Here is a 12,516-nt window from a genome sequence, read left to right on the forward strand (position 1 = left end):
AGTCTGGCAGAAGAACCAACACTGCTGGCCCTTTGGCCCTTGAACAATGAAAAATAAGGCCTGTTAAAAATAGATCACTGCCAAGGCTCCTCAGGCCTTACCCCCCTCACTGGCCCTAGCTGGAACGTGTCCTTCAACTCTGACCATGCTTCTTGCTTGTCTGGATGGAGGATACAGAAGTGTGTCTGTGTAGTACCTACTGTACAGAGGGAATATTTACATTAATTCCTCCACTCACTTTTGCCTCCGGCCCGACTCTCCACTGGCATGTGGCCCCCGGAAGGTTGCCCAGAACAGGAAGGCAGCCCTCGAGCTGAAAAAGGTTCCCCACCCCTGAAATAATGCATGGGGGTGTTGTGGGGGCCAGCCTGTTGAGTTGGGACCCACACACACTGCCATCCACGTACCCACATACACATGCAATGCTCCTTCACAGAGTGGGTGATTCAGACCCCTCCTCATATGAAGGAGCTCTACCCAGTCTGGTACCTGTGTAGGGCCTCTTGCACACACAGATGGTGGGGCCACGGCATATGGAGGTGAGGAGGTGTGGCCGCCAGTCTTCCCCGCCCTCCAACTTATGAAGAATGTTCTTGTAAATATCCCAGACATCAGCAGCATAACTACCTTTTGGACTTCTGTACTGAGAAAAATTAACATGCTGTTCCTACGAAACTGTCTCCTCATGTCTGAGAAACAATTCCTGAAGAGAATGTTATTGAAATTAATTCCAAGCATTACAACATGGTCCAGTAAGCAAGTATTTTAATAATCAGGGATGACAGCAAGGCTCACTGTTTGCTCCTAACTGTTCCAGCAAAAATTAAAGGTTCCTTAGAACCTTTTTTTTATACATTGTTACATAGAAACCGTGATCACCAAGGAATATGAAACACAGAGAATACGATGGCGAGCAGAGGCACCATTTGCCCTTTGAGATACAGCACTCAAGACATTCTAGCTCCCAGAGAGAGGAACACACCATTTCATCCTAATGAAGAAAAACTTAGAATGCCCCACACTTATATAACTGGATCTTAAGCAAGTTTGCTTGGAAGCAACTCCCACTGAATTCAAAGAAAGTTGTCACCATTTCAGGTGTTCAAATGAAGAGGTGGAAGAGGAAGCATGGGTTGTGCTTCTTCCCACACCTCCAGGTTTTTCCCCAAAGGGAGGGAGCTGCACTCACCTGATGCATTTCCTGCTGAGGGATATTTGCATCTTATAACTTCTTGCAAGACCAGGAAGCATACAGAGAAGAAGTGTTAACACTCATGTGCTTCCACTCCTTCTGCTTCTTGTAAACATCCAAGGCACCCTCCCCCATTACTTGCATGCAGTAGGTTTAAAACTGAACCGTAAGTTACAGATCCTTATATGTGAGTCATACAAACAGCATTTTGGCTGAGCCGAGATGCGGAAACCTTTTCTCATGGAAGTTTGCTCAACAGAAAAAGGAGCAGGAATACATTGTGGACTGCCTCCTTCAAAGTAATCTGCAGCAATGGGTGGAGCATGACCCTCTCTCTCTCTCTCTCTCTCTCTCTCTCGACCAGTGCTTTGGTCAAGACAGCTGGAGAGAGAGTAATTTTGCAGTGAAGGGTAATTCCTCTTCTCCTCCTCCTGGAACGCTGTTCTTTCAGTCAAAACTTAATGTCCCCCGAAATGTCATTTTTCGCTGCCAAATAATAATCCCAAGCCTCATGAAAATTCGGCACAGCCTCAGTAAATAGCTCCTAGCAGTAGATGAGATCATCAGGTCCTACTGGTAGTCTTGCAAGGGCTGCAGTGGGACCGTCTTATTTTCCACTCTAACGTCATTCCGCTTAAGTAAAACTGAACAACATTCTGCTATGAGTCAACTTCAGTCTGACAGAGAAAAGGAAGGGATTCAAGCCAGCACACAGGCAGAGGATGGTTCAACAGTTTGATCCCAGCTCTACCACTGGGTGCCATGGCACAACAGTTGCAGTAAGTTTGGTTGTGAACAAGAAAAGTATAAAAAGATCTCAGCTGAAATATAAAACACATCTTAGACCAAGAAGGATGCTCACAACTCCTTCATTTGCAATCTCCCAAACTAATGAGACTGAGAATGTAAAAGAGATCTAGATAGTGGTCCAACAATCTGACTGCAACACCCTTATAGATGAATCTCTCTTACGTCTCCATGCTCTTCTAAGACTTGCCACTCAGCCTGGTTACTGAGCAGCCTTCCCCTTTCAGTGCTCTTTGCCAAGTTAGCTCCACCAGGAGGCTCAGAACAACTGCAGGCATTTAAGGAGCTTGGACATAACTGGGCTGTTGAGCCCCTTTCATTGAATCATAAATGCCTCCCTCCTCAGATCCAGTCAGCTAGAACCCTCCTCACTCAGTCTTCCATTCCACCTCCTTCTGTTCTACGGCCTCCATCCTTGCATTGCACTGGAGAAGGACAAGTAAGGGACAAGGATTCAGCCACAATCCTGGACTCCCCGTACTGGAGAGCAGAATGAGGAGGCGTCTGATGGCACATCATCCACTGCACTGTCCCAACAACTGGAGGCCTCTGTACACAGGACTAAGCTCCACACATGAGTGCCTGGATGGTCTGAAACTTTGGGAGAGGAAATAGTGCCAATATAGCCCACAGTGCCCTGTGCATGATTGCCACCGCTGATTGTGGCTAACTAAACCCTGCAAGTTAGGGTGTTGCCCCTACAAGAGCTTGTCCATTCATGGAATTATGTGGGATAGTCAGACAAAGGGAGTACTGATGTTTGTGGATGGTTATATGAAGAGCAAAAAAACTGGGTGGTATTCATTGCTAGTCATGCTGAAAGTAGACCCATTATAGTTAATAGGCATAACTAACTTAGGTTCATTAATTTCAGTGGGTCTATTCTAAGTAGGACTCAGCTGAACACAACCCATTCACTTCCCAGGGGATTCTCTTCTTTTGGGATATTTGGTGCCAATATTACCTGCAACCATTTCACTAAGCTTCACTGGTACTGGTTATATATGTGACATAGGGGTGGAATAGATCCCTGAGCTCAAGGCACACCCTTGACATGTACCCTTTCTATGGTATTTACTAAATGTATTTTCAGCCACTGATATCCTGATCAGGTGATTCATTAATCACATGTGATCATCACTCACTGGTGTGCAAAAACATTTTGCGCATCTAGCTATTGATGTTTAATTGTTCAAACAGACTTCTGACAAGCAGTTTACTCATCAGTGCTCTGTGAATAATGAGTGGATACATTATAGTTCTCCCCCACCTCAAAGGGGAGGTATGGATTCATAACTGTTTGGCAAGCCTAATATAAAATCTAGTGTGTGAGGGAAACCACGCAACATATAACAAACGTGATCAGTACTCTCTTAAAATATTGACATGTAAGTTCCAACTCTCCAGAGCAGACAATAAGCACAGGCAAACATATTGGTCCTTTTTAAAAAAAATCCAAACATCACTGGTAGCATAATACCTTTATTAGGGTTAACTAAAAAATAAAATCAGGAAGTAGTGAAGAAGCTTTTGAGTTCGCCAGTATACTTCTTTGGGCTGGCTGTTAATGTGAATTACAAAAATTAACACCTGGTCTACTCTAACTGTGGCAGCTTTCCAAGATCTTTGCCAGCAATTATGTTTGATCAGTGCTGAAGGGCAATGCTGATGTCCTCTCCGCACTGAACCATATGCAATAATTTTAAAAAAGAAAAAAAAAGAGGGGGGGGACTTTTGCTGTCCATGATAAAAAGAAGCTAGAACCAAGACTACTGCAAACTACACACTTTTAATCATGCCCAGCAACATATTTTTCTACCTATCCTGCCCACAATAACCAGCCTGAAGAAAAGCTCTACTGAACTCAAAAGATTATTCACTCCTTGGGATGTTTTAAAGAGGTCCAGATATTATGCTATTGTTACTCTTTGAATGTAACCTCACTGGTGTAGTATCTGAAGGGATTCTGTTAGATCATTTCTATGTGTATATACACACAAACATGCACACACAGAGTTGGGAAAAATAACTTATAGCAATTAAACCAGAATCTGAACAATATCTCTGATCTTTCTGATGATTTCAAGCACAAACATTCCAGCTTTTGGCATATTGGATGAATCCAAATAAAAATAATGTTTCTTTTCCATCCAAAGACTTGGGAAACCCTTCACTGCAGCTCATACCCAACTATGTTGAGTTGATCAATGAAATGGAATTAGAACATCAAAGTATCCTGTGGATGTGACAGGGATGGAGGGAAGGGATTATGAGCAATGACCAGCTTGCCCTAAAGTTTCACATACTCATGATATGGCTGTTGTATATTGGCTACGCTTTAAAAAAAATCCATAAAGAACAAAATTGGTAGAAGCAATTAGTATCAATGTTCCCAATAAACCAATCTTTTTTGCTTCACCCATCAAGCCTAAGGTCTTTGATTCCTGTTGAAGGCCACTGCGTTACTGACAATGTACCAAGCCTTACAAAATCAAGACAATTCCATATTCAAGGGCACAATCATTTTCTCAAGTCTCTTGTATGTAGATTTGCAATTTTTACTCCTCAAATCATCCAGTATTTTGTGAGACACTCATTTCAAAACTGAAAAACACTATATTCCATTTTGGAGTGGTTTTGTCCTTTTCAGTTATTCATACAAGAATCTGAACAGCTACATTACCCCTGCCTAAATGCCGATGTTTTCTCATCTCTCAACAGCATTCAAGGCATGCAGCTGGATTTCAGAGAAGAGCCATTGCTCTTGGGAGGCCATTTTCAAAGCCAAAGCTGGTTATAAACAGTGCAGTCATAAATAGGATACCGGGCACTGGCTCTTTAAACATTTTCCAGTGACTTTTTTTTTTTTAAAAAACCCATCTATCTGGAATAGAGAAAACAATTCTACTAAAATCTGACTTGCAAAATAAAATTTATAATATTTTGACCTATTATATATATTCAATGTCCCTTTTATTTTCTAATAATAATGTAAAAATATCATTATTAAGTTATCTACTGGAATGAATTAAAATGAATTGTTTTCAAAATGGTGTTAATTTAATTTTAAGTACATTCACGTACTTATAATTTTTTTCTTTTTCCATATATTAATCCACTGATATATAATTCTGTAAAAAAAATCTACCAGGTTGTGTCAGCCAGCCACAGTGATCCAGACACACTTTCTATGAAGGGAGAGACAGAATTAAAGCTGCATCTCCCTATGGTGTTTCAGCATGTTTTGATTGGTAAGATAACGTAACTCACTGAAACAATATTGAAGAGGCACACAAGCCCTCTTCGGTCTATTTGACTGTTAAATTAATTTAACTTTCAGCACAGACATCAGCCAGTCTTAATCCCAGGCTAAGGTCTCACTTCCAAGATTGTTCAACAGGTATCTCTGGTGGTGCAACCGTATATCTTGGGTCAAGTGTAGGTGTGAAGTCCTTGAAATGCATAGTTGCTTCAGTACCAAATACATCCAAAACTTTCCTATTCATGAGAGCAAACCTAGAAAATACAAGATTTGAGATTAAATTAGCACACTGCATTACTTGGAGTGTATGTTCATTGAAATATAATCCTGAATGAAGAAAAGTTGTGGTGAATAGAACATGGAAAAAAGACCCTTGAGTTATAAGCAGTAATCATGGAAATTTAAAGGGAACAGTGTGGACACACACACCCTTCCCCAGAGCTCAACCCCCCATAATTCTGATATGCAATCAATATGAAAGGTTTTTTTTAGCTTCATGCAGAACATAATTCACTCCCACTGGCCTTTCCCCTAAGAAAGTCTGCAAAGTATACAAATGTTTTTATAAATAAATAAATGTAAACCGTTTTGTAAGGTCTGCCTGAAAAGCTGTATATAAATGCCTTAAATAAATAAATAAATACAGCAAGCAAGCAAGCAAGCCTTCTTACAGAACTGGAATTTGCCACTGCCTTGCTGTAATCATTGTCAATTCCTTACCTTCCCTTTGTTAGCCGTAACAGAAATTTCCAATATGAAGGTCTCAAGTTCTGAACTTCCATCACGGCCTACAAAAAAAAAATCAGAGTTTAAATTAAAATAAACAGAAACCACACCACGAATGCAATTGCCCTGAAAAGACTTGCCTCAATCAGAATGACACTTTCATCGTAAGGGCATAGTTCTAATCTTTTTTTCAGCCTGAGGGCCACATTCCCTTCTGGGGGCAACATGCCAGTGGTGGGTGGGCCAGATGAAAAAGTGGGCAGAGCAATGGATGTGATTCTTACTTGTGTACAGTAGGCTACATTCCAGTCAGCAAAAGTCAGAGATTTCTACACACATCCCTATACCTCTCTCCACCTTCCTATCCAGGCAAGCAATATCACAGTTCAAAGGCACATTCCAGCCAGGCAAAGGCACTTGAGGAGAGTCCCAAATCCAGACCGAAAGGTCTGGAGGGCCACACCTCTATTCTAGGCATACAGCCAACAGACGTATTAGTAAGGCAGAGGTTCCAGAACGGTGGTCTACGAACCACCAGTGGTCTGCGAACTTCATTCCGGTAGTCTGCGCCATGACTGTGGATTTGTGGTTGAAGATGGGGACGGCACATCCATTGCACTGAATATTCATATTGATTATGAACTTTATTGCTTTTTAAATTTCTTATATTGCATTTCATTGCATTACAATTTTCATTCTATGGAATTACAACTGTTACAACAAGCAGAAAAAATAATTTCTGCTAAGGCCCCCGGCAATTTTCAAGTGGCCCATGGGGAAAAATGTTTTGGCATCACTGAATGAAGGCGTGTCTGTGTCCTAGTTATTAGCACCATTAAGACAATTTCACCTTCTCCATTTTAATTACCCTCCCCTGTAAAATAGAGAGATTTCAGACAATAGCCATCGCTTCCACCATCACTGCTCACATGAGCAGTCTACCTTGGTGGGGGCATGTAACCGGCAAGGAACCAACTCACAGGAAAGCACCAATTCTTCCATTCTCTAAAGCGAAGGGATGAGATCAAGTGAGTTGGCTGCTCGTGGCAGCAGTTATTTGTGGAAGCAATGTCCATTAGCGTTGTTGGAACATACTCTCTGCTTCTGAAAGATTTAGTGACCGTTCTCCTCTAACACTGTAAAAGCTCTGGCAAACTTGCTAACGGGAAATATAGGAGCCAACCAGCCATCATATACATGAACGATTAGGTCAAACTGCCTCCTTGCTTCTAAACATTTTTACTGAACTATGATTCACCAATCTAGACATGCATTGAACAGCTTCCAACTAGAGCTCAAAAACACTTACTGCCTGGAAGCAGATAGCTGTGGACACAGCATAGATGATACTGTCGGCATGAGGAAAATAAGGAACCTTTCCAGCTTCAATTCCTTTGAAATACATGGCCTGTAAAATATAACAAACAGCAAGCAAATATAAAACAGAGTGGACATTTCTAGAAGGGCAAGAGATGCAATGTAGGAAAGAAGAGAGTGTCCAGATGCAATGCCCGGGACGTGGACCTGGAAGGAAAGGGTAGTGGTGCTTCCACTTTATGACTCTCTGCCATGGAGCTTTAAGAGCAAGCAACAGCAGCAGCAATCACAGCTACCTGCCAAGTCAGGGACTGGCCACATACCCACTTCATGATCACTTTCCCAGCTACCTCTGTAAGCAATAAGGAATTAGGAGCAAGTCCAAATCCTCAAAAGAACTATACCATGATAGGTATCCATGCAGGGGGTTGAGTTCTTAAATGTGCATCCACAATAAAATCACACTGTATGGCTGAGAGAAGGCTTGTGGTCTAACTCCCCCCCCCCGCAAGATAGCTGTGCGTGTGTGTGTTTTTAACCAAAACAATGTGGGGGCACTTTGTGTATGTGAGGTGGTAGAGTCTCCTCCTTATCTTATATATTCATTTATTAAAATATTTATATACCACCCTTTTGCAACACATCAGGGTGGTGAACAAAAACATAAAAACATCTGAAAGCAATATGAAACAGTCATGAAAATGAGTGGCTACTCAAGAGACATTGTGAACACCTGCGTAGGCCTGTGGGCAGGCAGACACAGACACACACACAGACACACACACACACAGACACACACACACACGTCTTCAAGAGAAGCCTGAAAGTCAAAAGCAAGGGTGCCTGCTGAATCCCTGCTGGAAGAGCTGTCCACTGCAGGGAGCCAGCGACACTAAATGCCCGACTTCTGGCTGAGGCCAGTCGGGCCTCTGTAGCATGAGGGACAGCTAACAGCACTCCTCCAGATGATCTCAGTGAATAGGCTGGGATATACCCACTCAAGAAGTCCTGAAGGTATCCAAAGTTGGTCAGGGCTTTGTATATCAATGTAAGAGCCTTGAACCTGGCCTGGTAGGATATGGGCAGCCTTGAGCATTTGAGTCTCCCTGTAGTAGGGATGAGGAAGAAATTTGGTTCAGTTGGCATTTAAAGCTGAATTTATCAAATTTGCACTTTCTGAAACTATATGAGAACTGAAACATGGCCATCCTTCGACATTCACATTACCAAAATTTTACAATGCAATTCTCCAGCCAATGTTTACAAAAATAAGAGGAAAATGTGCATAAAATTCATAGAATCATAGAATAGTAGAGTTGGAAGGGGCCTATAAGGCCATCAAGTCCAACCCCCTTGAATACTGAATATATTAGTGAAAATAACATACAAAATGCATAATACTCGGAGACATTGCATGCAAAAATGTGTACCTTAGTCAAAACTCCATACAAAAATGTGTTTAGTAGGCGCAATTTGCACTAAAATGTGGAAGAATTTTCATGAGGATTTTCTTTAAAAAAATCTCAAATTGCTGCTGTACTGAATTTACAATTGGAAGAATGAGAAACTGAGAGGACCAAAACGGACAGATCTTTCTATTCCTTCAGTACTGGGAAAGCACTTCTATAACTGCCAATGCACCACAGCCACAAAAACACCAAATGGGACTTTTGAGCCTTACCTTTCCTACAGAGAACCTCATCCTACACTTGATTCTTTCACAAGATCAAGTTGTCATGGCAGATTTCAGCTCGAAGCTATTTTTCTGGAGGTGAATACAGACCTTGTGGATTGTTAGCTATCTGTAGTGCCCCACTAAGTAGTGAGGAGAATTTTACCACACATCTGAACCTGATCAGAAACCCAAGGGAAAGATGAGCTGGACAATCTTCCTCAGAACTTCAAGGGATATTTTGGTGCCCAGGTGCACATGGTGCTACTGGTAAATGGTGGCAGGCAATCCGATTCTATGCCATTGTCCTAGGAACACTTTAACTCTTCCTCCCCCCCAAAAAAACACTTGCTTTAACTGAGTGTTAAGTAAGCTATGATGATTAAACCAACAAAAACAAACGACAAAGTTGGAAGTAAGAAAGAGAGAGGTCTATGTTACAAAGAACATCTTCAGACAGATAAGGGTATAGAAATGCTGGGGAAAGTTTCTAAATGACGTGTCAAGGAAACCTGTGTTATAGACTATCCAAATTATTTTGCATTGTTTACATTGTATCTCTTTTTAGTATGGAATTGAGCAAGGAAGAGAGGAAATTTAAAATATTACATCAGGGCTGGGGAACGTTTTAGGGTCAGTGGGCCAGATCTTTATCTCTCCCCAGCCCCCATGGACCAACTTTGACAGGTGAGAGCATCCACCTGTCAATCATCTGACATCATGACGACATCAGTTGACTGTCAAGGTTGACCCACAGAGTTTGGATCTGCTTTGCCAGCCTATTCCTTACAGGAAACACACTAGCAAAGCAGCACCCAGCAGGACTGAACCCCCTCTACCCATCAGCTGACATCACTGCACAAACAGGTGGCCGTTGTATGGAGGAAATGGCCTTATGGGCCAGTGTGGACTCCCTGGCGAGGCAAAATTGTCCTGTGGGGCAGAGATTCCCCACCCCTGGTTTACATGATCAACTGCAGCAATTCAAGGAATGATACAGAAGGCAATGGCAATCCCTGATACCTGGCTTCTAGATGCCCAGTTCCTCCCTGTGGCTCCTGACTCCCCACCAGAGACACTTTCCATCCACATTTGACTCTGCAATCTGAAGGGGTAGAGTCTTGCTCTTCATTAATAACAACAACAACAAATGGTATGCTTTTGGTATGCCACTTTGTGATTCTACTTCCCATGCTTGCATTGCCAACCTCGGCCACAGAGACAGATGCAACCCTGCAACTACTTTAAAAATAAGCTTCAATGAAATCAGCTACACTAAATTTGCTTGAGGCTTGTAGCTTCTGTCTTAGAATCAGAGAGAGGGGAACTAAAGGATCTTCATTTCGATGGTTCTTTAATGCTTGCAGTTTTCCTACGTATTTCTACTGTAAACAGCTGCCTGGCATCATATTTCATGATTCACTTGTTTAGAGGATATTTTAGGTCCAAGCAATGCAACATTTTTCCTATACAGTGGTGGTGTTTCCTCCCCCCCTTCAGAGCAATAACGTATCAAATAAAGTTCCACCCCTCTAAAAACCACTTGAAATGGCATGCTCTTTTGAAGCATCTTTGTTTTGTTAAAGAAAACATTAGAAGTTTATTTTCATCCACATATTTTCTCCTCCTAAGCAACATGTTCCTTTCTGGACAGTTAGCTTTGGCCGCCATAACATGGCAAATCACGCAGAGATTCTGGATTTCACCACAGCCATAGTGCCCTGCAGCAGCAGCCCAATACAATATTATACAGCAAGACTGAAAGCAGGAGACTGCATCATTCAGTTTTGGAGCCTTTAATAAAGTGAAAAGATTCAAAAGGCAAAAGGCAACAGATGCAGTAAATGCTATACTTCCAAGCTGATTCCTGGAGTTATTTTGATCATGACTGTTTTTCCTCAAGGGAAAAATTAACATGAGGAAGCAACATTTTAGCCTGAGTTACTTTCTTCCAAATTCCGCCAAAGTAGATGCACAAGTTCAACAACAAAGCAAGCATGCAAACGTCATATTGCTCAGATTGCTGTTCTCCAAGAAGCTTCTTGCACCTGCTGGTCTCTGCCTCCCTTTCTTTCTTTCTTTCTTTCTTTCTTTCTTTCTTTCTTTCTTTCTTTCTTTCTTTCTTTCTTTCTTTCTTTCTTTCTTTCATACAACTGGTCATTCTGAAGGTAGGAGTCCAGCAACACCTGGAAGGCGACTGGTTCCCAATCCCTGCCATAGTACATGGTTACTGGATGAGATGCAAGCATATTTGCCACTCCTGAGGAATCCTGCAAGGTCTGAAGTTCTTCTAGGAATAGATATGCTCAGAAATTTCCTCCCCTTGACTGCGCCCTGCCCCCACTCCTGCCATACCAAGCTTACCTCTACTAGTTTGGAAGCCAGGTACATAGAGATAGTCGTACTTTTGTAGAACATCATTGACATTCCCGCCAAGGACCCTGCATGAACAAGAAACAAATCAGCCATGTTCTTCTTAATGTACGACCTGGAACTCTATAGCATTGCCCAAGTAAATTACCCAAATAAATGGATAAAAGGACTTAAGAGCCCAGCAGGATCAGATCAAAGACCTATCTAGTCTACCATCGTACTTCACACAGTGGCCAACCAGATGACTATGGGAAGCCCAAAGGCAACAGGAGGGCAATAGCGCTCTCCTCCTGTTTCTCCCCAACTGCTATTCATAGCATTCTGCTCCTGGAAGCTGCATGTAGCATTCATGACTGATAGCCATGGAGAGCCTTAAGTCTCCATGAAAATGTCTAATCCCCCTTTAAGGCCATCTAAATCGGTGAGCATCACAACACATCTTGTAGTAGCAAATCCCACCGTTTTAACTATGTGCTGAGTGAAGAAGTAATTTTCTACACCTTTCCCAGCTTTACAATATTCTTTTTGAGGTGTAGTGACTAGAATTGCACACAATATTCCAAGCACACTCGTAGCACTGATTTGATACTTTTATAAAGACATTACAATGACCCTTCCCATGATCTGCCATCAGCTCACATATTCTCTCCCAGGCCCCCACTTTCTTCAGTGAGATGCTTCTGCCCTCTCTTACTTCCTGGGATACCTGCTTTCCAGCGCTTTGTAAACCCTACTATGCTTCCTTCTGTCCCTATAGTCTGGGCAAACGTTCCCATCAAAATGAAAGGGAACGTCTTTTGCTGATAGAAGCTGGAGAATTGCAAACATGCTATTCCTGACAACTTCACTGTCTCCACCAACAAAATGTTCCTGACTGTTCTATAGCATTACAGGAGCTAAGCAAATAGCCAGTAGAGGCTTCCTCACTGTTCCCACCACAAAACTCACAAAACTGTTTGATACAAAGCAGCAGAGAGCTCAGATTCCAAACCAGCATCCCTCTGATGCAGTGGTTCCCCAATTTTTTCCCCCACAGACCACATGAAAATTGCTGAGGGTTGTGGCATACCACTAAATGATTTTTTTCTGCTTGTTGTAGCAATTATAATGTGTTGTGCTGTATGCTGTATAATTGTATTTTATTGCTTCTTTTATTTTCTATATTGT

General features: G+C 42.1%; 1 protein-coding gene across 3 annotated transcripts in view; it reads right to left on the reverse strand.

Moving 5' to 3' along the window:
- Positions 1-761: 761 nt before the first annotated feature.
- The window catches only part of TMEM135 (transmembrane protein 135), a 260,384-nt gene continuing 248,629 nt past the window's right edge, over positions 762-12,516 (reverse strand). For 2 of the 3 annotated variants that reach the window (XM_061628891.1, XM_061628889.1), the window contains 4 exons: positions 11,341-11,417; positions 7,297-7,395; positions 5,982-6,049; positions 762-5,515 (listed from right to left, as the gene is read on the reverse strand). In XM_061628891.1, coding sequence (XP_061484875.1) covers positions 5,377-5,515; positions 5,982-6,049; positions 7,297-7,395; positions 11,341-11,417 — 383 coding nt within the window. In that variant the 3' untranslated portion in view covers positions 762-5,376. The remainder of the gene's footprint in view (positions 5,516-5,981; positions 6,050-7,296; positions 7,396-11,340; positions 11,418-12,516) is intronic. The other variant, XM_061628890.1, reaches the window with a different exon arrangement.

This window comes from Rhineura floridana, chromosome 5 (assembly GCF_030035675.1).
Source record: "Rhineura floridana isolate rRhiFlo1 chromosome 5, rRhiFlo1.hap2, whole genome shotgun sequence".
NCBI lineage: Eukaryota > Metazoa > Chordata > Lepidosauria > Squamata > Rhineuridae > Rhineura > Rhineura floridana.